This window comes from Schistocerca cancellata, chromosome 3, assembly GCF_023864275.1.
Source record: "Schistocerca cancellata isolate TAMUIC-IGC-003103 chromosome 3, iqSchCanc2.1, whole genome shotgun sequence".
Taxonomy (NCBI): Eukaryota; Metazoa; Arthropoda; class Insecta; order Orthoptera; family Acrididae; genus Schistocerca; species Schistocerca cancellata.
The window spans coordinates 594467704-594491553 of record NC_064628.1 but is presented as its reverse complement, the minus strand read 5'-3'; the positions used below and the strand labels follow the sequence as shown (position 1 = coordinate 594491553).

Sequence of the window (23850 nt, the reverse complement as noted above, 5' to 3'; positions counted from 1 at the left end):
ATAACAATAGCTTATTTAAGTACCACATAGGTGTCGTATGTAATATTGAGAAATATTCCGTCTTTCGCGACTGTAATAAAAGTATTATTTACACCGGACGCGTTTGGCTTTATTTTAAAGCACTTCAGTGAAGGAAAGTTATGGCACATACACAATGGTACTCATGTTCTCTTTCTTGTTTTTGTTCCACAGTCGCAGTTTTACCAATGGTACTGAAATACATTCCTCTTCTGCAACTGTAATAGGGGGCTTATTTAGACCAGACACGTTTCTCTCTTTTCAAGCATCTTCAGTGGACAGTATTTTGTCTCCCCCATTGCCAAGTCACCTTTCGTAGTTTTGTGCTGCGGTAACACAATATTCAACGTTTGTGCTGGCAGATCAGTGTTTTAGCAAATAAATGATGTTTGTGTGTGCCACACGCAAAAATTATATTTGACATAGCTCAGAGCACTTCAGTGATAGACGGTATATTCAAGTCCTAATGTTTTTGTAAGTCCACAGTTTTGTTTAATGTATTTTGCCTACTTCCTTTTGATTGATTGAAGTGCTTTAAAATAAAGCCGAACGTGCTCAGTGTAAATAAAACTTTTGTTACAGTCGCGAAAGACGGAATATTTCTCAATATTACATACGACACCTATGTGGTACTTAAATAAGCTATTGTTATACAGTAAATTTTATATGAAATTTAGCTATCTTGTCCACATTTCATTCTCAACATTGTGGCAACTAAAATCAACCATACGGAAAGTATACTCTATGGTCTTTTACCTCTGCAAACTCTTCAAAATTTCGTGCAATGGTTTACTATATTTAATGCTGCATAATAACTGCGATGAACATCGAAACAAAATTAAGTCATTTATGAGGGGAAGGTATCAGTCAAGAAGCTGTGTAAAAATCTAATTTTTGGGCCAAATAGTTGTTGTGGAATCGATTGATAAGAGTGTAAAAGCATTCGGAACATGATGTGGCTGCACAGGCGAGCAGTGCAGTGACAAAATCGCGCACAACGCGGAATGCAGGGAGCACGTCTTTGTAGCAGCGAAAGGGTTAATGCGGCCGTGGTGGCTTTACTTCATGAACTGCGCGCTCCCCCCTAAACGTAAGCTTGCAAACTATGCTATACTATGGCGCTGCTTCTATTGGCGCGTGCGTCGTGTGCAACTGGCAACGCAGCAATCTCCCGCGTCTGGGCGGGCATGCGCGAGCCGCCAAGATAAAAGAATTGAACTATAGTAAGTCTTTCAGGCTCCTTTTAAACTGATCTTTATTTGTAACTAAATTTTTTTATGTTTGCTGGCAAATTATTGAAGATGAGTGTTCCTGAGTAGTTGACCCCTTTTTGTGCTAAAGTAAGTGCTTTTAAGTCCTTGTGCAGATCATTTTCGTTCCTGGTATTGTATGTATGAACTGAGCTGTTTGTTGGAAAAAGAGATATATTATTTAGGACAAATTTCATTAAGGAGTAAACATACTGAGAGGCAGCAGTTAGTATACCCAGTTCTTTGAAGAGGTTTCTACAAGACGTCTGTGAATTTACTCCACAAATAATACGTATTACACGCTTTTGGACTCTGAAAACTTTTGTTTGACTTGAAGAGTTACCCCAAAATATTATACCATATGACATTATGGAATGAAAGTAGGCAAAGTATGCAAGCTTTTTCACTTTTATGTCGCGTATGTCTGCTAACACTCAAATTGCAAATACAGATTTGTTAAGGCGCTTCTGCAGTTCTGTGGTGTGCTCCTCCCAACTGAATTTATTATCAAGTTGTAATCCCAGGAATTTAAGACTATCAACCTCTTCTATCTGTTCTTCTTCGCACTTTATGCATATGCTGGGTGGAAACCTCTTACAGGTTCTGAATTGCGTATAGTGAGTCTTTTTGAAGTTTAATGTCAGTGAGTTGGCTTTTGCATGTTACGTGCAATTGCATGAGTGCTGATTGAAGGATCCCGCTCCACATGCTGCAAGACAGCTACCTCAAATTGCAGCGTTCTTACCGTGCGACGGCGTCCCTGTCCAGGTAATCTGCTAAATGACCCGGTCTCATGCAGACGTTGGTACACAGCAGCAAAGGTCGTATGATGTGGGATATGGCGATTAGGATATTGTTGTTGATAATCCCACTGTGCAGCTCGTCCATTGTGGTGCGCTACATAGTAAGCACCAACCATATCAGTGTACTCACTCCAGGTGTATCGCTCCATTAGTAAACAGAGACAATGCACTGCAACACTAGTGGGCAGCAGTTGCCTACAACTGAAGAGCGTAATACGCCCTCTAAAAACTGAAGATCGTGATACGGCCTCTAACTACTGAAGAGCGTAATACGGTCTCCACCGGTTTAAATAATCCTCATAGGAAAAAATGACATTAGGGAAAAATATTTATTTTGATATCCCCTGCAATCTCCCAGAGTTTGTCGGTGAAAATACTTTTCACCCTGTATATAGATGTCACTGTACATGATTTCCACCGTCAGGATCTCTATGTCGTTTTCTGACGTGGAACCTACTGAGATGATGTTTATATTAGGTTTAGAAAACACTGCACTACCATATGTCATACTTGGTCTTTCAATGATAAGTTTCATTCCATTTACTTTTGGTCTTCGGTCTTCTGGGCCACTATGGGTCTCTTGAATTAACAGAAAATCACAGGCTGTTTGTTTGCAGATGTTAGATAATAAAACTTCTTTATCAGATGAGATACCTTCTATATTAATGGATATTATTCTAAGGGCTGGCTTTGATAAAAGTCTTCGTCCTTTTTGGTCCTGGTGGTGGAAGGATTCACCGCTAGGATTCTTCCTAACTCCCAGGGTACTCCCGATCCTGCTTAAACTCGTCTTCTCTTTCTCAATAATGACCCTTGCACGATCTCTGTGCAGGCTCCTTCCTTGTACCCCTTCGAGAATCTGAATCAGTGCAATAAAAAACCAAACAAAATATTGTTCGCTGTCACTCCTTTTATTTGCCCTAAAGTTCGAGAATTGAGTCTGTATTTTTTATTTTTTATGCTGGTGTCTGGTTTTGCATTTCTGGTGAGATGACGAATAAATTTTATTGATATTTTACTTGTCTATGAAAAGCAGAAGGGTAAATAAAGCTAAACTGAAAATAATAAAGGACAAGCAGGTGGCGCAAATTGTTTATCCCATTTACTGTAAGAGTTTCATAGCTTCAAATTCTTTGTTTTTTTTTCATGACGCTTTGGCACTATCTACAGTGTCATTGTAACTTTGTTGATTAGAATAGAGATTCGACAATATGAATAAGTACTATAGAAAACTTAAAAAAATACTGTTGCCTGTCACTTCTTATTCCGTTACTGAAAAAAACGTAAATAAAGTGGATACCATGGAGAAAAAGCGTGATACCGTTGCTCTTCACACCAACTTTAGTTCTTTATACCAAATTGTTAAGATGTCTGTAAAACGTGCAGACGAATTTTCAAGGTACTTCCGTTGGTGGTTTGTCTATAGCAGCGAAGTAGTAACACTCAAAATACTCTAAGCGCTATACGGGCTAAAATGCGCCGTCCTCAAGTCCCGCCACTTGTTCTGCAGTAGATGTTGCGCACTGAATTCTCGTTCTGCTCATTCGAATGCTCCCTCCATAGATATTTAAACTCTATAGATAAAAGGTTACGCTTGAACACCTTGGATAACTCCATAGAGTGGAAATGTCATCTGATCTATGCATGGAGGTAAGAATAAGGGGAGATGGCGCTACGTATCCCAGCCGTACTACGTTTTGAAGCCATGGGGGCGTGGCTCGCTGCCATGACACTCTGACCAAAACATTGCCAGCGTGCTATAGCGCTGTGTGTATTACAGTCGCTAATTGCACCATACGTATTATACTGAAACGTGAACTTGAAAACTAAGAATTTAATTCTTTGAATTAACACACCTTTTGCAAATGTTTTGGGTGTGTAGGGAAAACTGATGGTACAGCATTTTCTCGAAGTCTTACTGTTGAAAGGGAAGTTCGGTCTATGTCCTCTTCTCGGAAATGCTCAGAACATATAGTGCTCCATTTAGACGCACGCCAATTCTTCCTCCTCACGGCATTCTCCCACAGAGCTTTCCGACTTTTCATTTTTAGAAAATCTAAAATCATACAGGAGAAAAACACGCTATAGTACAAGTACCGATGTAGCACATGTTCATTCACAATGAAGTTGTAAAATCACACTTGACGAGACAACTTACACATGAAATGTTATTCCCTTCGATTTCGCATCACAATCAGAACGATTCGTACATCCGAACACCCCACAAGTCACCATAATAGCGCAAAATCCTTCCAAAAGCGAGCGACAAGCCTATGCACACAAGCTTACAGCAGCAATGTTTTGGTCGGATTGAGATGGCTACCCTCGGCTTCACATAGCTTCACAGCTGTGACGTCACGGCGTCTCCCTCTATTCTTACCTCCATGGATCTATGACTTGTTTTTATATCTTTGAAACGTTTATGTATGACGTGTTTACATTACACTGCCCAAGATGTGGTGGTGCTGTTGAAGAGAGATGTCTGTTGGCGTAAATTTAAGTCAGTTTGCTAGAAATAGTTCTGTTTCCTTACCAGTTCCTTCTGAGACGAAGAGACAGTTAGTTGATGATGAAGAGAGGGTAATGCTTTTATTTACTATGAGACATTAAAAGTCAATTTCCCCTTACATTGGTTGCACGAAAGAACTATTCGACGATTTGCGACTTAGATAATTGGATTAATATTGTTTTACAGAATGAAGGTCCATCCAGAAGTGCGAAGGAAAAAAGAGTCCATCCGCCGTCGTATGACACTCCGAAAATTGCTACATTGACAGAAAATCATTCGCAACTATCTTCTCTGAAGTCTGAAGCAGATGTGGAAATCGATGAGAGTGATGTGTATGTTGACTGTGAAGCTGGTGATATAAACAGTTGCCATTCGTACAAATCCCAGTCCGTCTCTGGGCTTTCTAGGTATGTATTTGTGCACTAGTTAGTTTGCTTGTTGCAATAGTATCACCTTAAACTGTGCGTTTGACGATTGTGGAAGGAAAATCTGAAATGAATATGCTGTTACTTCAGCAAGGTATTCGTATTTGTGAATGTTGTGACTGATGCATTGTAGTGTGCATCTCAAAACATTGTAGACAACAACGTTTATGGAAGGCGTGTGATTTTACAAAGTTTTATAACATGGAACATAGTACTAAATTAGACGCTCCTCTGACGAATTTAACTGTGTTCAAATTTGATAATTTTGTATTACACTAGTTGGTGTGTGTTAAGAAATTTCACTAATGATTTACAGAGTCTTGTTAAGAATAAGAAAAATCTAAACTATAGAAATGAGTGCAATGGTTGAAAACGGTGTCTCCTTTTGTAATGGAATTGACAGGGCATCTTCTGATGAATCCGATGATGGGGTTATTTCTGAACAACATGATTGGGATACTTTTGGACTGGAATTTGCAGCATCACAGTGGTTAAAATTAGTAATTAATGCAGAGCACCTTTTTAGTAGACTTATCAGTAACACGTCTTTGGCAGTGGAAGATAAAAACCAAATAGAACAATGGTTGTGTCTCAAACAAGAGTGTGAAGAATGTGTTATAAATGATGGTTCAGTTAGTGGTAGAGATTGTGGTGCAAGAGTGTTGGAGCGTATAGATGAGTTAACTGAATTTGATGAACAGACAGACAGGTCTTTGGAAGCAGAAACTAATAATATACATTACCAGAATGGAAATTTTGATCCAGATACAGAAAGTGATTCCGATTCTCAGCACCCAGAATTTGTAGACAGGCTCACTTATTTCATGGATAAATTTAAAAGTGAAACAGATGAAAGGGTTAAAAAACTTAACTGCATGTATATTAAGACAGGTGACAACTGTCATGTAAATCAATGGTACAATGACGAATCAGAGAAATACTGTGAAAATAGGATAAATTGCATTGAGGACACAAACCATAACCTGCTTCAGAAGCGGCGTATGAGCATTTTTCCAAGAACTGCTGTGCTTGATATAAATGTAGAACAGACATTAAGTGATGATTGTGAGCATGTAGATTTTAATTTGAATCCTGTCAAGGAAGAATGTGACTGGGAAGAAGATAATATTTATGACAGGTGTAAATCTGTTTCCTGCAGTGATATGGCAGCAGCAGCAGTAGTTGCCTGCGAAGATACAGCTGCTCCATATGAAGAGTTGAGAATTCTTGCAGCAGGAAATGAAATGAAGCAATCACAAATGAGAAAAGTTCTTATTGATTTGGAAGAGGCACATAAAAGAATAGAAGAGCTTCACAAAACAATAGAGATCAAAGAACAGTTTATTGCAGATATGATTAAAAATAGTGATATGAGATCTTCTGCAAAACATCGGTTTCAGAAAAAAAGAAAGAAACTTGAAGAAGGATACTATAAAACACGATCACAATTAGCACAATCAGAGAATGCATTAATTTTGGTCTCTAAGAATGGCTTCTCTGATGAGTTTTTGAAACATAAGAAAGAAATTGAAAAACATAAGTCAGTAGCCGTACAGTACAAGAAACGCCTCATGGACATTGAGATGATGAAACAGATAGCTAGTGAAAGTGCAAAAAAAATTTTGGAGCTGGAGAATAGCCTATTGCTCTCAAAAAGGCAAATGGAAAGATTAGAAAAACAGCTGAAAAAAGAAGAAAAGCAAAAAGAAGTTTTAGAAAAGGAGTTACTTCAAGATCAAACAAAGATAAAAGAATTAGAGCAGAAGTATAAATTACAGTTATCTAAGCTGAATAAAATGGAAGAACAGAAGGATAGGGATGATATTAGACTGCAGTGGATCTTTGAGGAAGAGAAGAGGTTAGCTAATATGCAAGAATCTTCACAGAAGTTTAAAGAACAGCTAATTGAACATCAGACATTACTGGAAAAACGGGAAGCATTATTCAAAGAGAAACTTTGTCTAGAGAAAAACAAAGTAAGATATCTGTCAGATGTCACTTCAAAACCCTCTCTTATGGAACATATGTCAAAAGAGAATTCTGATGGCATTCAGAAACAAAATGGAGATGAGAAAGAAGCTCTACGCATTGAAATAAGAAATCTTCGAAAAACAAGAGATTGTCTTGTCGAACAGAGATGTCATTATGATAAATTGAAAAAGGAAAATAAACTTTCTGCTTTAGAAGAACGAAAGTTATTAGAACACGATGAAGCCATTGAGGCCATTGATGCAACAATTGAATACAAGAATGAAATGATATGTGGAAGAAAATCTCATGATTTAGATTATTCTCAGGTTCCCAGAGAGAAAGATGAAGAGCTACTTATTTCACATCTAATGAAGCTTTCCACTGTAGAAATGCGTTCTTTGCTTCATAAATATTTTCTAAAAGTTATTGATTTAAAAGAGAGTGGAAAGAAAATGGAAATTCAGTTAGCAGAAGTAGATGCACAGAATGATTCTTTGAAATGGAAAATTCATGAACTTACAAATTCGTTGTACCAGTCGCATTTGGAAGCAGAGCGCCACATAGTTTTACTGGAAAAGGATTATCAGGAGAAACTACATCTGATGTTACGACATTGTGCTGAGGAGTCAAGTGGAAGCTCTGGCCCTGAGGGCAATGCCATACGTGAAAAGAACATGGAAATCAGTCAGTGTAGACAAGAGAACAAAATGCTGAAGAGGAGGATCTGTCAGTTAGAAGCTCTGTTACAGGTTTCTGGGAAACCTCATGCAGCAGGTCTGCTTGAGAGCCCTGCTGCAGCTATTCCACAAAAGAACCTTAAACAGCTTCAGGGCCCTTCACCATCCCCAACAACCAAAGTTACAAGAAAGAAAAATAAGCTTATTATCCAACAAGAAAAATACAGAGAAGGTTCATGACATCTCTGCTGTTCCCACAAAGATCTTGTTCTTGCCCGAAATGGTACTTTGTGAAACATATGACAAAAATGCATTTTTCTTAAAAGTAATTTTGACTGTTTTCTGGGTGTAATTGTTTTTAGCAGTTACTTTTTAGTTTTATAGTACCATTGTTGCACGCTTTGAATAACTGATATGTCATACATTTTATCACATATGGACACTTTGACATATTACTGAGACCTTTCTGTTGTTATATCCAGAAGGTGAACTACTACTTAATTGCTAGATGTAGTAATAGAACTATGTTAATATGAAATGTCACCTTCTGATATCTCTTTCATTCGTGTTTACACAAATAAGTCATTTGTACATAAAATTGAAGAAAATGTCCTAATTATTAGAAAATCCTACCAAAGATTTTTTCCAAACAGAATTGATATGTGAGGACTGTTTGGTTGTATATAATGCGTGTCATGATTTTGACTATTTATTGATGTAGCTGCTGCCTGTACTAGATTATAGTGTTATTTCAACTGTGTTACATCTCATCAGAGAAAACATATGCTTTACCTGATAAGACTGGATATGTGTGTATATATTGTAGCGTTTGAACATTCTTTTTACATGTTGTAATAAAATTTCAACCTGTGATGTACTTAACAAGGGCTTGTACATATATCATTTTAAATGATAAACTGCATCTAAAGATGATATGAATCTCTGTAAATTTGTAGTGTTCTTGGAAAGACAATATCTAAGATGAATTATGATCAGATATACTGTAAGAATCACTGTTCAATATTATATGTGTAATAAACTGAATGTTAAGTAAAGTCAAAGTGCATAGTATTTCATGCTAAAGAGCTTATCTGAGAGAATTTCTGGTATTAATTTTTGTTCCCTTTGATGTAGATATGATTGTTTGGTTGTTCATTACAACATATTGTTTTAGGATAAGTAACGTTGAATTCTATACTCAATTTTTTCTTCCTTGAGTAGGTGAACCAAACCAAATGTGTTTTCCACTATACGCTTTTCAATATAATCTTGGGTAAGCCAGGTAAAATGAAAGAAAATATGTGCTCTTAGTTTCACTGGTGATGAAAGAGAGGGAAGATACATCCAGAAAAGAAAAATCTTTCCTTGGCAGTATAAGCTCAGAGCTTGGAGAAGAAAAGGATTAAAAAGAATAGTAAACACCTGCGAAATCCAGGATGAAAGAGAATATAGGTTAACTGAAATGAACCATGCACCTTTGGTCTCCCCCTGTTGATCTGAGATCCTCTGTTATTATTTTGTATGATGGGTGTCTTGTTTTTTTAGTCTCACCAAATGCTGTATCTGTATATTATTTAACATGCTTTATATTGGTTGTACTGTTATTGGGTCTCCAACTGGGTGCTGTAATTTTCAAACCACGATATTTCAATAGTGTTCCTTGCCATCATCTTCAGGTGATACCTGCAGACTGAGCGTCTCCGCTGAATCTCCTCCCCTTTATACTCTGATCGCTCCCCACCCCTTCCCCCGCGTCATGCTGCACGTGGCGCTGCATGGAGTGGTGGTGGGGAGGGGCGGGCTGCTGGATGCGAACTGTGGACCATCAGATGTCCTGTAGCCTTCGTCGGGAGCGGAAGTCCCTTTGGGTCGGTGCTGTGCTTTTAGCTGGCTGTGCTGGGTCCCAGGCTTTGCTGAGGTTGAACCCGGCATCTCTGCTGATCAGCCCATCAGCTACACGTATTTCAGTCACCTCCTTCAGAACACAGTCCCAAAAAGATGAGGCCTGCTGTAAAACTTCTGTTTTCGCGTACTCCATAGTATCTCCAGTATCCATGCAATGTTCCGCAACCGCAGATTTTGTAGGCTGCTTCAGTTCAGTGTGCCTTCTGTGTTCCTGGCATCTTCCTTCGATTGTCCGTACAGTTTGCCCGATGTATGCCTTACTGCATTTACACACAATACGGTAAACACCCAGTTTGTGGAGCAACAGGTGATCTTTTACTGTACCTAGCAGGGCACGGGTTTTCGGAGGTGGGCGGAAGACACATTTGATGTTACACCAAGCCAGAATTCTGCCGATTTTGTTGGATATTCTACCGGTGTAAGGCACATACGCCGTTGTCTTCTCGTCCTCTTCATTCTCTCTCTGCTGGGCTTGTGCATTCTGCCTGAAAGCATGTCAAATTTGACTCCCGTTATATCCATTCTTCTTGAAAACATCCTTAAGGTCGTTAGGTTCTCCTTGTAGGCTTTCCTCATCTGATATATCGCGGGCCCTGTGTACCAGTGTTTGCAGTACTCCCTCACACTGTGAAGGATGATGGCAGCTGGTAGCGTGGAGATACAGATCAGTGTGGGTTTCTTTCCTGTATACACTGTGTCCCAAGGTGCCATCCGCTTTGCACTTGACTAGGACATCCAGAAATGGGAGTTCACCATTCTCTTCCACCTCCATGGTGAATTTGATGTTAGGCTGCAGAGAATTCAGATGTTGGAGAAACTCTTGAAGTTTTTCTCTTCCATGTGGCCATATCACAAATGTGTCATCAACATATCTGTAAAAGCACATAGGCTTCAGTGCTGCAGTTTCCACTGCTTTCTCTTCGAAGTCCTCCTTAAACAAGTTTGCTACCACTTGTGACGGGACACCCCACGGCAACATTTCCTTTATCCGCAGGTAAAATAACTATTTTATTGTCATTCCGTAGTTATCGAATGGCAGCTCTTTCTGCTTTCGTGATGTTCGGCCTGTTAGAGCGGCTTTGCTAATCACATGGCATGTTTCCCGACGTATCTCTTCTACTTTTTTGCTGGGAAGGGTGGAAATTACTTGTTCTATACCACTGATGAAGTCTGCGATGGGTATAGTAGTCTGTGTTGGTGCGAAATTTAGTCCCTTTTCCAGAACTGATTTTGCTGCGCCGTCAATTCCTTCCCAGTGAAGTTGATTACGGTTCGTCGTTGCACTTCTTGTGCCTGTTGTTCTCTGGCTGCCAGACGTTGGAACTTGGAGACTTGTTTAGAAGTGGCACTGTGTCGAGACAGGTCTGCATGAGCCCAAGAGACAGTGTTGACCCACTCCCAAGAATCGGGCGAGAGCAAACAAGCTATCTCTGAGTGGAGTGCGAGTAATTCCTTAGATGTCGTGTCTAGCCGCTGACGGGTGTACCGGATCCTTTCCCTTATAAACGCCAGACAAGGTCTTCTTGTGATCCGGTCGGTAGCCATGGTGTTTATGTGATGGGTAATCCTCGCGAATGTCAGTATTACGCTGTGGTCACAGCACCACATCAGGAAGGCGAGAGAGCTCTTACATTAATTAGGGAGAAATTCAACCTGACAATGACTAATCTTTTCGAATTTGTCCTCACATCAACATTCTTTCTCTTCGATGGAAACTATTATGAACAAATGGATGGTGTTGCCATGGGATGTCCTCTGTCACAGTTGGTAACAAACTTGTTTATGGAGGACTTCGAAGAGAAGGCACTGGAAACTGCCGCACTGAAGCCTATGTGCTTTTAGAGATATGCTGATGACACATTTGTGATATGGCCACATGGAAGAGAAAAACTTGAAGAGTTTCTCCAACATCTGAATTCTCTGCATCCTAACATCAAATTCACTATAGAGGTGGAAGAGAATGGTGAACTCCCGTTTCTGGAAGTCCTAGTCAAGCGCAAAGTGGATGGCACCTTGGGACACAGTGTATACAGGAAAGAAACCCACACTGATCTGTATCTCCATGCTACCAGCTGCCATCATCCTTCACAGCGTGAGGGTGTACTGCAAACACTGGTACACAGGGCCCGCGATATATCGGATGAGGAAAGCCTACAAGGAGAACCTAACGACCTTAAGGATGTTTTCAAGAAGAATGGATATGACGGGAGTCAAATTTGACATGCTTTCAGGCAGAATGCACAAGCCCAGCAGAGAGAGAATGAAGAGGACGAGAAGACAACGGCGTATGTGCCTTACACCGGTAGAATATCCAACAAAATCGGCAGAATTCTGGCTTGGTGTAACATCAAATGTGTCTTCCGCCCACCTCCGAAAACCCGTGCCCTGCTAGGTACAGTAAAAGATCACCTGTTGCTCCACAAACTGGGTGTTTACCGTATTGTGTGTAAATGCAGTAAGGCATACATCGGGCAAACTGTACGGACAATCGAAGGAAGATGCCAGGAACACAGAAGGCACACTGAACTGAAGCAGCCTACAAAATCTGCGGTTGCGGAACATTACATGGATACTGGAGATACTATGGAGTACGCAAAAAGGGAAGTTTTATGGCAGGCCTCGTCTTTTTGGGACTGTGTTCTGAAGGAGGCGATTGAAATACGTGTTGCTGATGTGCTGATCAACACAGACGCTGGGTTCAACCTCAGCAAAGCCTGAGACCCAGCACTCAGCTAACTAAAAGCACAGCACCGACCCAAAGGGACTTCCGCTCGCGACGAAGGCTACAGGACATCTGATGGTCCACAGTTCGCAGCCAGCAGCCTGCCCCTCCCCACCACCATTCCACACAGTGCCGCATGCGGCATGATGCGGGGGAAGGGGTGGAGAGCGATCAGAGTATAATGGGGAGGAGATTCAGCGGAGACGCTGAGACGCTCAGTCTGCAGGTAGCACCTGAAGATGACGGCAAGGAACGCTGTTGAAATATCGTGGTTTGAAAACGGCTGCACCCTGCTGGAGACCTGAGAACGGTACAAACAGTTAATTTGCCGGGAAAGCCTAAGAACACACATGCTTTATACTGCTGTGTTCTTTGTAGCACATCCAAGGTTTCAGCATAGTAGGTTTTCTTAAAAGTAAAAGCAATTGCTAAGAAAATTACTTATTGAGCTGAAAATTGCTTGTAACTTAACCAGGGCACTGGCACATCTACATGTATTTAAACAATTTGTTGAAATTGTTCCAGGAATCACCGGTATTTTTTAATGTGAAAGTCATTGTCCAGTGCATGAAGCAACATACATGGTTGCCAATACCCCCTTATTTTTACTTTAATAGTGCATAGTGTGAATGGCTAGCAGTATACTTTTATATCACCCTCATGTGTTTGTGAAAAATAACAGGATATTTCTTAGCTCCTTATGAAAGGCAAATTCTTTGAATTTCAAGAGGAATTCTTTTTGTGTTGAATGATGTCTGTCTGTCTTTTCTTATAGAATGTACTGATTGTCTCTGTGGACAAGTAAACTCATCATCTATTGCACTTGTTTCCTTCATACCTTCTCACTAGATTCTGTTAACCCTCCCTGGTGAAGATCTCTGACACAGTACTGCTCACAAGTGTATGAGCTAAGTTTTGTTAGAATTTTTGCTATGGATATTAGCCTGATATCTAATGAAAGGAGTAAAGGTAATGATTCATTAAATAATTGACACACTGAATTGTTGATAGGCACATAAACAAGTGTAAGAATATTACTAACTTTCAGGCGAATCCTGTTTCAGAGCTAGAGTACAGATACCACATATAACTGCATGGCTGACCATCCTGCCTGACTACATTGTTCCAACTGTACAACTCTACCCAGTACGTCATAGTCAGATGAGGCAATATAACTATGTAGGTGTATGTGTGTACTGCGTAGATCTGAAGACTAATTCATCTAAATGCTAAAAACATTCTAGGGTTTGTTTTGTGTACCTAACGATGATTCAGTGCCTCACTTATCGTATCTGCTTTACCAATAAGATGTATGCGGTTGTTCCATCACATGACACAGGGCAGTAATGCTTCCACATTAGACATGACTGGCAATAAATACATACGTGTACTGTGTATGGTATAATGAAATTTTTTCGATCTTTTTGTCTCTGTGTGTTAAATTAAAATTGGTTATATTAGGAGTTACTAGCTAATCTTCACACCAGATGCTGATAAGCTGCAAACCTTCCTGTGTTTTCTGTCAAGATCTTGCCCTCCATATAAATTCTGTTGGATTAAGTCTTTTTTAACAGAGTACCATCAATATTCAGATCTGATTGGGTATTCATTATGTACTTGTTGACTTTATTATACAGGGTGTCAGATTGTGTACTTGGTGTGTTACAGAATTCCAGTTGTATTTGAAAATGGTAGCCTCTTGATACTGAATGCACCAGTTAGCCTGGGTGTTATTGCTGCTACATTACAAATAAATATAACATGAATCGTCAGGAATTGTAGCTTATACCATGTTTAAAGCTGCATCAAGAGTTTACCACAATTTTCACTCGTTATTGAAACAGGGTTTCAAAAAATTCTGAGAGACACAAGATGCATGAGCATTCAATTTTCTATATTTGGTTTCTATCATTGACCACCATCACAGACACTGAAATTGAAAATAAATAAATAAAGTAAATATGTATTTATGCAGATACGAAGATTATGGCCAATGACTGAAACTGACCGTAATACATTAAATCCTCATGTAACTGTGTGTCATGAATTTCTTTAAGTATTGAACTTCAGTTGACAGTCACAAAATAAAAATGCTAGAACGATGATTGTAGTGAGTGATGGAGAAGGGAAGAACTTTTCATACAGTGATAAATCAGTAAAATGACATGTGCTATCCTCAGGCATACCCATTTATTAACCCCAACAGAAATAGACAGCCATCCTATGGAAAAAACTGCGTGGTCTTGGCATAGGCAAAGTAAAAGCTGCAGCTTACCCCACTGTCCCAGTCAAAGAAGTGAATCGGTATTTCACATAACCTACAGTGACAATTGAACCACAAATAAGAGACTCATTGATTACTTCATAGAGATAAACAGCTGTGGCCACGAAAAATTCTATCTAAAGCAAGTTGCTTGCAATACCTAGAAAAAAGAAAAAAAAGTCATGCATATCATATCAGCACCTCCTGCAGTATAACAGATATTTTCAACCACTCCTGCATAAGTGTTCTTCCTGAGGCCTCGAAACAGGTACTAATTAAGCCACCACCAAAAAAAAGAACTTTGCCAAGCACCCTCTGATTACCAAACTCTTTGCATTCTTCCTGCACCATTCAGGGCTTAGAATATTTAGTCCATGACTAGTTAACAAACTGTATAACCACAAACAATGTGCTAGACAAATACCAGTCAGGTTTCCGTAAATATTGCAGCACAATTTCTGCCTTAATAAAAGCAACAGATGTCCTGAATCTTACCAAGGATGCACAAGAGGCTACTATAATGTGCTTCTTAGATTTCAGCAAAGACTTTGACATTGTTGACTTGCACATTTTACTTGCCAGACTTAGTAGCTTAAATTTCTTGCCTAGTGCCATGCAATGGTTTTGCTCATACCTGATGTCTTACCAGCAGTGTGTCATGCCTGGTGCCATAAAGTCACAATAGAGGCAGGTAATACCAGGTGTCCCCCAGGGCTCTGTATTAGATTCTATACTCTTTTCATTGTGTGCCGTAATATGTCATCAGTTTTGTCCTACTGTAAATACCATGTGTAAGCTGGTGACCTCTGGTTGTATCTATGTATGTGCAAAACCAGTGAACCTGAAGACAGCTGTCAAGAATCTCAGTACTGACTTCTGCGAATTATCAAAAGGGGGTGCAGGATGTAGGGTTAAAGCTCAATCCATTCAAAATCCAAGTAGTACTGGATGGTCATTGTAGGCTCATTAGCCCGAAATATCAGGAGTCCCCACCATCTTGTAATCATAAATGGGACAAATATCAACTTCTCCTCTTTAGCAAAGGGTTTAGGAGTAATAATAGATGAAAGTCTAAATTCGACTGAGTGTGTAACTGTAATTGCAAGATGGCATCCGCTAATCTCCATGCCCTAGAAAAATGTAGAAAGCTCTTCCCTTTTGACCTGAAAAAGAAACTTGTAAAAACACTTATACTTCCAGTTACTGATTACAGCAATGCCATCATGCATGACCTCTCTCAGAAAAGCTCACGGTGCCTGGAAATGGCTATGAATGCATGCATTAATTATATTTGTGGTATTGGACTCTTTGATCATATTTCCCCATTATATACACAGCTCTCCTGGCTGCATGCAAACAAGCACAGAGATTTCATTACATTTGGCTTTGCTGCTTTTCTGTCAATATACACAGTCCCTCATATCTCTCCTCAACCTTCACACTCTTGTCTGAACAATATGGCAGAAGTACCCATCCCATCAGAGCAAAATCTTTGCTGTCCCACTCCATAATTCAGCCACTTTCTTGAAGTCGTCCTCAATACCACAAACCCAACTCGAATAACCTCACTCATTTTGTTAGAAAAGTGAATAATGTCTCCAGCTTCAGAGGACAGTTAATGACAGATTTACTAATGCAGCAGTAATGATTACCATTGTCCCTGTACACCTTTGTTACCCTGGTACATTCTTCTTTGCAAGCAGATCTTCCTCATTTCCCAGTATTCTTAGCCTGTGCAGCCTTCTTAAATTTCATTTGCCCAGAACTTGCAATACCAGCAACTTATATTTTGTACACCTGTAAATTCCTTTTATATCTGCCACAATTATTATTGTCATTATTATTATTTTTGTTACCAGTGTTAGTGGCAGCAGCAGTTCAAGTTGTGCCAGTATTAATTTTATTAGTACATAGTCAATATTATTTACTCAAATTGGCACTGTAGACACACACATCATTTTAATACTATTTGTCACATTAAGATTTTAATTTTTTAGGCAACTATTATGTAGAATGAAGTACTGTATGTGTGAAACCATGGCCCAAATCAGATTGGGTTAAATAAATAAATGAAATAAAAATTAACTGAGAACACAAAAGAAGGTCAGTCATACTAAATGTTCTAAAATCATATTGCATAATCTTACATTTGAGCTATTTGAAAAGTATGTGTTACTGAGAATTAAAGAGCTGCCATAAACAAAAGAAATTGTGCTCTTCTGCAATGAGTACTGACGAGAGACTAAATCTATTTTATGATTGAGCACCAAGTGTGGATTTCCAACATTAGCTTCCAGATAACCACCACTGTATTTAATTCATCCAGAATTCCACCAGCAGCTAGTCACTTTATCCCCTTTTCATTTACAAGCTCTTTCAGCCTGATTTATGGTGCTTCCAATAGGAAGCTTGACTCAAAAGTGGCGCAAGCTGCAAGAGTTAACTTCTCTTCACCACAATAGTATACTATTTGTTCTAGGCTCAAATCAAGTTTACTATTCTTGCAATGTGATTACTACATGTGATTCTCTTTACTGATGTTTGATTTTAGCGAAAGTAATTACAGTCAGTTTAACTGCCTCCTCACAGTGAGTTGCTTCTAGAGTTCTTTCTGTTGTAGCATGTTTTAGTCTTGTGCCATGTTCAGCACTTCCTTGACACATATGCAGAAAAGTTCACAAGGTTTGACATATTTCATTTTCAACAAGGTTCCAACAGAATATGAAAACATGCTTAATTCTGGATTTTTTATTTATTTATTTTTATACCTAAGCTGAAGGCATTCTTAATGGCACACACTTGTTATTCAGCAAAAGCATATCTTACAGTAGTTTAGAGCTGTTATTGTTGTTTTATTATATTTGTGTGTTATATCGTAGTTTGTTTATTTTATAGTCTGCATTCTCAGAAAGATATAGGCAATAATTTGTTCCAAAACTGGGTAAGTTTTGTTCAGATCTTCTCCAAGGTCCCGAGGGTGAGGATGCCTGTGGAAAATGAATTTTTCTGCCCTGAAGGTTAAAATGTTAGCCACTGATTCAAAGAATGACAATTAGCTATTACCACTGAAGTTTTATGCATTCATTCATTCACCGAGGACATTAAACTTCTAGTCCACTACACAACCAAGCCATCAAAAATAAAATGAGAATCTGTAAAAATGACGGATAAAGGGTTTTGAGGTGTTTGTATGAGCATGCCAGGCTGAAGGAGATGAAAAACATAAATAATGGCTGCTTGGAGGATATGTATCTGTGACATTAATGCATGGAAGTACTGGAAAAGAGAAAACTTCATTACTTTAAGTAATATTGCTTTACATGATTATTGAAAATGTGCATAGTCTGTTGTACTTTTTTGTTTTATCTTTTTTCTGTTAATCGTCAGCTTGCAGTATTACTCTCCTGTGATAGTATAATTCAGTGAAATTCAGGTTATTTGAGGCAAGTGTGTTGGAAATTCAGAGATAAATGCAGAGTAAGATTGTGGAATAGTATGGAAAAAGTTAACTGATAAAATCGGGATTAAAAATCAGGGTTACATTTTTGTTATCTTTTAACGCCAGTAGAGGCAGAAGGATGGTACATTGTTGTGTACAAAATATCACAATCATGCCATGACTTATTCATTCATTTCAAATGGCCACAGCATATCCAGCAATGTGATGATATTGAAAGAATTTCATTTTATAGAAACACACTTGGAAAAGAGACTGCTTATGCATGGGGCAGAGAGAAAGATTCATGTAAGGGTTACATCTGTAGAGTGCTGGGTGACGCTAAATGATTGGCACCTTAGAAAGTTCAGGTAACAAATACTATGTTTGGACTTGATGAATACAGTGTTCTTCAGCTTGAATGTAGTCTTCAGTACCACTGTGAACTTCAGCAATATTTCATCAACTGTAGTTACGGGTAAAATGATGTTAGAATGAGACATTTCTGGTACTACACTGCCTGGATGGTGAGGATCTCACAGATCTCTATAAAAATATGCTTATCTCTGAGTGAGCTGTGCTCCACTGAACTAGAATGGCTCTTGAGATGAAACAATGGGGAGGCACCTGCGTGGCTCCTACCACAATGCACCTGCTTATACATTCAGAATTGTACCTGTGTTCACTTATGCAGTAACAGTAATATACATAATGCAGATAAACATAACAAAACATTCACAAGTGTTTGCGGGTACATGCTACTGCACAAATCTACTGGTAGGTCCAGAACAGAATGAGCAGTAATGATGGAATGTGTCAACATCATTATTTCTCTCCTGCAAGCAGTCAAGGAAAAGCAAATAATTTCACCACATGTGCAAGAACAGTAACAATCAATGTGTTATCAATGTACTTATCAAGCCTCAGGTCCCATACTACATACTTGATTTATTTTGACCTGTTTTGCTTGGCAGATGGGAACATTCTCAGAAGCCCCAGCTGAAAGCTGTCAGCTCAAGCAACTCTAGTTTTGTGTGATAGGGCACTTGCAACCATTCTACACAGAGTCTAAAGCCAAAAAGTCCCTCTACTACAGCCTGTTCATTTCGGTGGAATGACAATGGAAGACCTTATAGCTTAGGTGGCTTCCATACTACAGTGGAACATAGATGTGTTTAAGACACTTACATAGAAAATTAAACTTTCAGAAAGTGAAAGATGCTTATGATTCATTTGGTTGTATGTCCACCAAAAGTGCAATCTAAATGGGGATTGTTGTAACCAAGTAATACACAAACTGATCCAAGCAACATAGTTATGGCTTTAATCATAACCCTCTGAACAATAACAAAAGTAAGTCTCTCATGACTCCACACATAACAAGACACAAAACAAACTAGAACAGAGAGGGTGTCAGCCAGCGCTGCTCATTGTGGATATAGATGCGGACAGCCAGTAGACAGCATGGCAGAGACTTTTTGCGTGACAACACTAGACTCGACGCACTCACGTGCACTAGTAGTGTGAATTGGCCACCCAGGTGACGGAGGAGGAGATGCTGGCGGTCCAATGTGAGAGATCTCCAGCGGATCCGAAACGGCAGCAGCCACTGCCAAGGTGGGGGTGAGACACAGTGTGCTGGTGGACAACAAAGCATAGGGCTGGAACGTGTGGGGACGCAGGCATGCTCGAGGGCGGTGGGCCTGCAGTATGCTCAATGATAGTCCCGGGGAGGAGAGTGCTGTTGCCATCTCTGCATTGTCATCAGATGATGGTGAGGGGGCTGGTGGAGATGGCTCTACTGGAACAGGGGCTGTGGCAATGGGCTTGAGGCCAGCAATGTACTGGTGCCTAGTACCATATGTGGAAGATGCATCCACTGGGACAGGGGCACTTTGACAGCAGGCAACAATAGGCTTGAGACGGAGGGCGGCAGGGTGGGCAGTGGCGATGGGGCCGCATCTGTGAACCAGTGGCTTCCACTGGCGAACGGGACTGCAACTGATCAAAGTGATGCGCAACCAGCCGATCAGTCATTCGGATGTCACAAAGACGGTATGCCTGGCAGCAGACAACAGTGGCTGGTCTCCGCTTGGGCCACCAACCAAACCCTTGTGCCCACATCGGTGATCGCGGCATGTAGCTGACTGCAGCAGGTGCAGCGCAGACTGCTGAAGGTGGTGGAGCATGTGTGGCTGCCGGCCAAGAAGCAACACAGCCAGATTCTGCTTCCCCCCCCCCACCATGCGTGAAGCGATAGGTACTCAGAAAACGGAAAAGAGGGTAGTCTGCCAAAGAATCCACTACAAACTTTTTCATTTGGGACTTGAACGTACTCACTAGTCATTTTGCCTCACAATTTGATTGAGGATGGAATGGTGGAGCTGTAACACGATGAATGCCGTGAAAGGAACAAAACAATTGAAAGATATGAGAAATGAACTGGGACTCATTATTGGAAGCTTAGGTAGAAGGCAACCTCTTAATAGAAAAAGCCTGCAAAATCATTTAAATTGTGACCTCAGCCGATGTTGGTGCATACCTAAGAATGTAAGGGAACTGGGAAAATGCATCCACAATCAAAGAGTCAATATGAGTTCAAGAAGGGACCTGCAGAGTCTACTTGAAAGCATTCCCATGGCTGGCGTGAAGTGGGCCAGGGGGACAGAGACACCCTGGAGCTGTCTGTTGTCAGGCACACTGCTTACAAGCTGTGACAAAATGGACAATTTTGCCACAAGTCCCTGGGCAAAAAACATGTCTCCTAGCTAACAGTTTAGTGCACGAAACTCCCCAATGGCCCTGGTGGAGAAGGCATAGAACCTAGTCCCATAATGCAGTAGGAATGACTTTCTGGGAGAGGGGTCTTCCTTGGGCAACAGCAGAACTCCTTCAAAAACAGAGAGGTGATACCATAATGAAAAATAGTCATGCAGGGGGTCCAAAGCCCAACTCAGTGGTTTATCTGGCCAGTCCTGTTGAACAACCCAAACCACCTGGCAGAGAACTGGGTCAGTGAATGACGACAGCTGCTACATGCAAGCTTGTAATTGCGACACCCTTGGCTACAGCCTATTTTTCAGTATCAAGATGGAAGCAAAGCATTTCTTCACGATCAAAGTCAGGATCAGAACCCACAGAAAAGCAGGACAAGGGATCTGCATTGGTATGATTAGATGTACGTGGAAAATGAATTTCATAATTGTAGTGAGACTAGAACAGCACACAGTGTTGTAGGCGGTGTGCTGCCCTGTAAGGCAAGGAAGTCTGAGGATCAAACAAGGAAAGCAAGGATTTATGGTCAGTAATAAGGTGAAACTTGGAGCAAACATGAAATTTCTGGAGAGCATAGACTATGGCAAGAGCCCTTTTTCGTCTTGAGAGTAATGCTGCTGAGCTGGAGTGAGAGATTCAGAGGTGAAACAACAGATCGTTAAGAGCCATTGGCATATTGGTGTTCTAGGACCATGCTGAGGCCATAAAGTGAGGTGTCAGTTGCCAAAACTATGCTGGTCCGGAAAGAACATAGCTAAACAAGGGGCCGGCAGTAGTTAGGATTTCGGCATTTAAAAAGCACATTCGCCATTCAGGCCATACATTCTTATGTAACAAGTCATGCAGTGGTTAGGCCAGTGTGGCTGCCCCCAGCAGGAATTTATGGTAGTAGACTATCATTTCTAGGAAGGCCTGAAGCTCCTTCATGGATGAGGGGTGAGGAATTAGACGTAACAGCAGAGATGTGGTCTGACAGAGGGCGAATCCCATCCCTAGAGATCTCAAACCACAAGTGAACAATGGAAGGTTGAAAAAACTGAGATTTCCCAAGGTTGCACTATAAATCTGTGAAAAATTAGACAGAAAACAAAATGTACAAATTTTTCAAGTGGTTGGCTTTTGAGGAGCCTGTGACAACAAAATCATCCAGATAATTAATGCAGCCCAGGACAGGCATAGTCAGTTGCTCTAAAAATCGTTGGAAAGTAGCCGGGACGCTGGCCACACCAAAGGAAAGGTGCAAATTGTGATAGACCAAAAGGAGTACTCTAAACGAGAACTCGCCAAGACTCTCTGTCCACAGGAATCTGCAGATATGCTTCAGACCAAATCAATTTTTAAAAAGTGTTGGCCACGTGATATTTTTGCATCAGTTCCTCCTGGCATGGGAGAGGATACGTATCCACAATTGACTGCATGTTCACAGTAGTACTGAAGTCACCATAAAGGTGAAGTTCCGCTGATGGCTTCCAAACTATAACCAGCAGAGATGACCATTCACTAGCCATAACAGGTTGCACTACAGCTAGAGATTGAAGTCTGCCCAACTAGGCTTTCACTTGTTCTTTCAGGCTGACAGAAATGTGATGTGCACAACAAAAATGAGGCTGAGCCATGGATTTAAAAAAAAAATGAACAAAAAATTCATAGAACACTGTATACCCTCCAAAAACAAGTCTGGAAAGTCCTCACACCATATGCATCCATCCCAAACCAGTTCTTGACACCAGCATCAGGGACTACCAAAAATATAATGGACCAAACCACTGACTTGTAAGAGGCAGATGTCGTAATTTGTCCCAATAGTGCAATGTTCTGTTTGATATAACTGACCAACTTTTGTGTCACTGGTGTCAACAGAGGCGAGCCTAAACTCACTCAGGTTTGAGAATTCAATAATATCACTGCAGCACTATGCTGACTTGTAGCCGGAGCACTTGACAAAAAACAATTAACTTGATAAACAACTTGGGAGAAGCCAGCCACAAGCATTGGAGTCACAATCTTCGGCAAACGACACACAGAAGTGATGTGGCCTTTTTTCTGGAAACCACTACAAGTAGCCCAGCACTTAGGGCGTGCTGATTGTTCATGCTGGACAGTCCAGGAAGGACAAGACAGAAACATAGAATGCTGATGCTGGAGCTGTGGGTGGTGCGGCTGCTTGGCCTGGCCTTTGTCAGCTCGGCACCGGGCATATATGTTTGCTGCCGCCACTGCCTCTTCCTCGTGCATGCTATCTGTTGTCCTAGTGGGCACATCTTGTCACACTAATGCCACATTGCCCAACACTTCTGTTTGGTCACCCACTGCCTGAGAAACTTCAGAAGATTGTGCTATTTGCAAAACTTCTACCAATGGATGGTTTTCACAGAGTAAAGCCTTCTGGCGCACCTCCTTGTCTGGAGCCAAATAGATAATTGTGTCATGGACGATAGTGTTTGCATAAGAGTCATTATGGGCATCGGTAAAGAATTTAAACTTATGGCTGAGGGCGTGAAGTTCAGCTGCCCATGCTTTGTGTAAATAGTTTGGTTTCTTGCGTCATTGGTAGAATTCAACTCTCACTACTATAATGTATTCGTTTGCAGTGGTAGTTGGACAATAAACTGCACATGTGATCAAAAGTAACAGTTGCTGGTTCTTGTAAAGGGGCAAGCTGACACAGTAAATGAAACACCTTAGGTGGAATCCACAGGAGGAAGAAGGCTTTGCACAAATTAGAGTCTGTCACACTGAACACCAAAAAATGCTGTCCGAGTCTATTTGTAAGCTTCCCAATCATTGGCTGAATCATCATACGGAAAAAAGTGGGTGGCTGGACTGGTGGAATGGAACCCTGTGTGTTAATGGAAACTGAGAAACTGGTCACAGCCAAAGTAAGCTGTTCAGTCAGGGCCGGTAGCATGGCGTCCATAATGAATAAACCTGGTGAAACTACACTTAAATATTGCACATGTGGAGACCATCCAAATGTCTTTGCTACTCATGAAATAACCAAGTAATACACAAAACCAGTCCAAGTAACACAAGTACGGCTCTAGTCATAATTCATAAGCCTCCAAACAATAACAGAAATAAATCTTTCATGACTCC

General features: G+C 40.5%; 2 protein-coding genes across 2 annotated transcripts in view; both read left to right on the top strand.

Annotated features, from left to right (window-relative positions):
* The first annotated feature begins 4474 nt into the window (after positions 1–4474).
* LOC126175467 (DNA mismatch repair protein Msh3-like) overlaps positions 4475–23850 on the top strand; it is a 415279-nt gene continuing 395903 nt past the window's right edge. Inside the window, exons 1-2 of the mRNA XM_049922278.1 lie at positions 4475–4651; positions 4767–4987. Coding sequence (XP_049778235.1) covers positions 4550–4651; positions 4767–4987 — 323 coding nt within the window. The 5' untranslated portion in view covers positions 4475–4549. The remainder of the gene's footprint in view (positions 4652–4766; positions 4988–23850) is intronic.
* LOC126175468 (kinesin-like protein costa) lies at positions 4982–8656 on the top strand. The gene has a single exon (XM_049922279.1). It carries the CDS (start codon positions 5359–5361, stop codon positions 7891–7893), a length of 2535 nt encoding a protein of 844 aa, XP_049778236.1. The 5' UTR covers positions 4982–5358; the 3' UTR covers positions 7894–8656.

Coding starts and splice junctions, on each gene's coding strand:
- LOC126175468 (XM_049922279.1), top strand. CDS start 5,359: ATGAGTGCAATGGTTGAAAACGGTGTCTCCTTTTGTAATGGAATTGAC.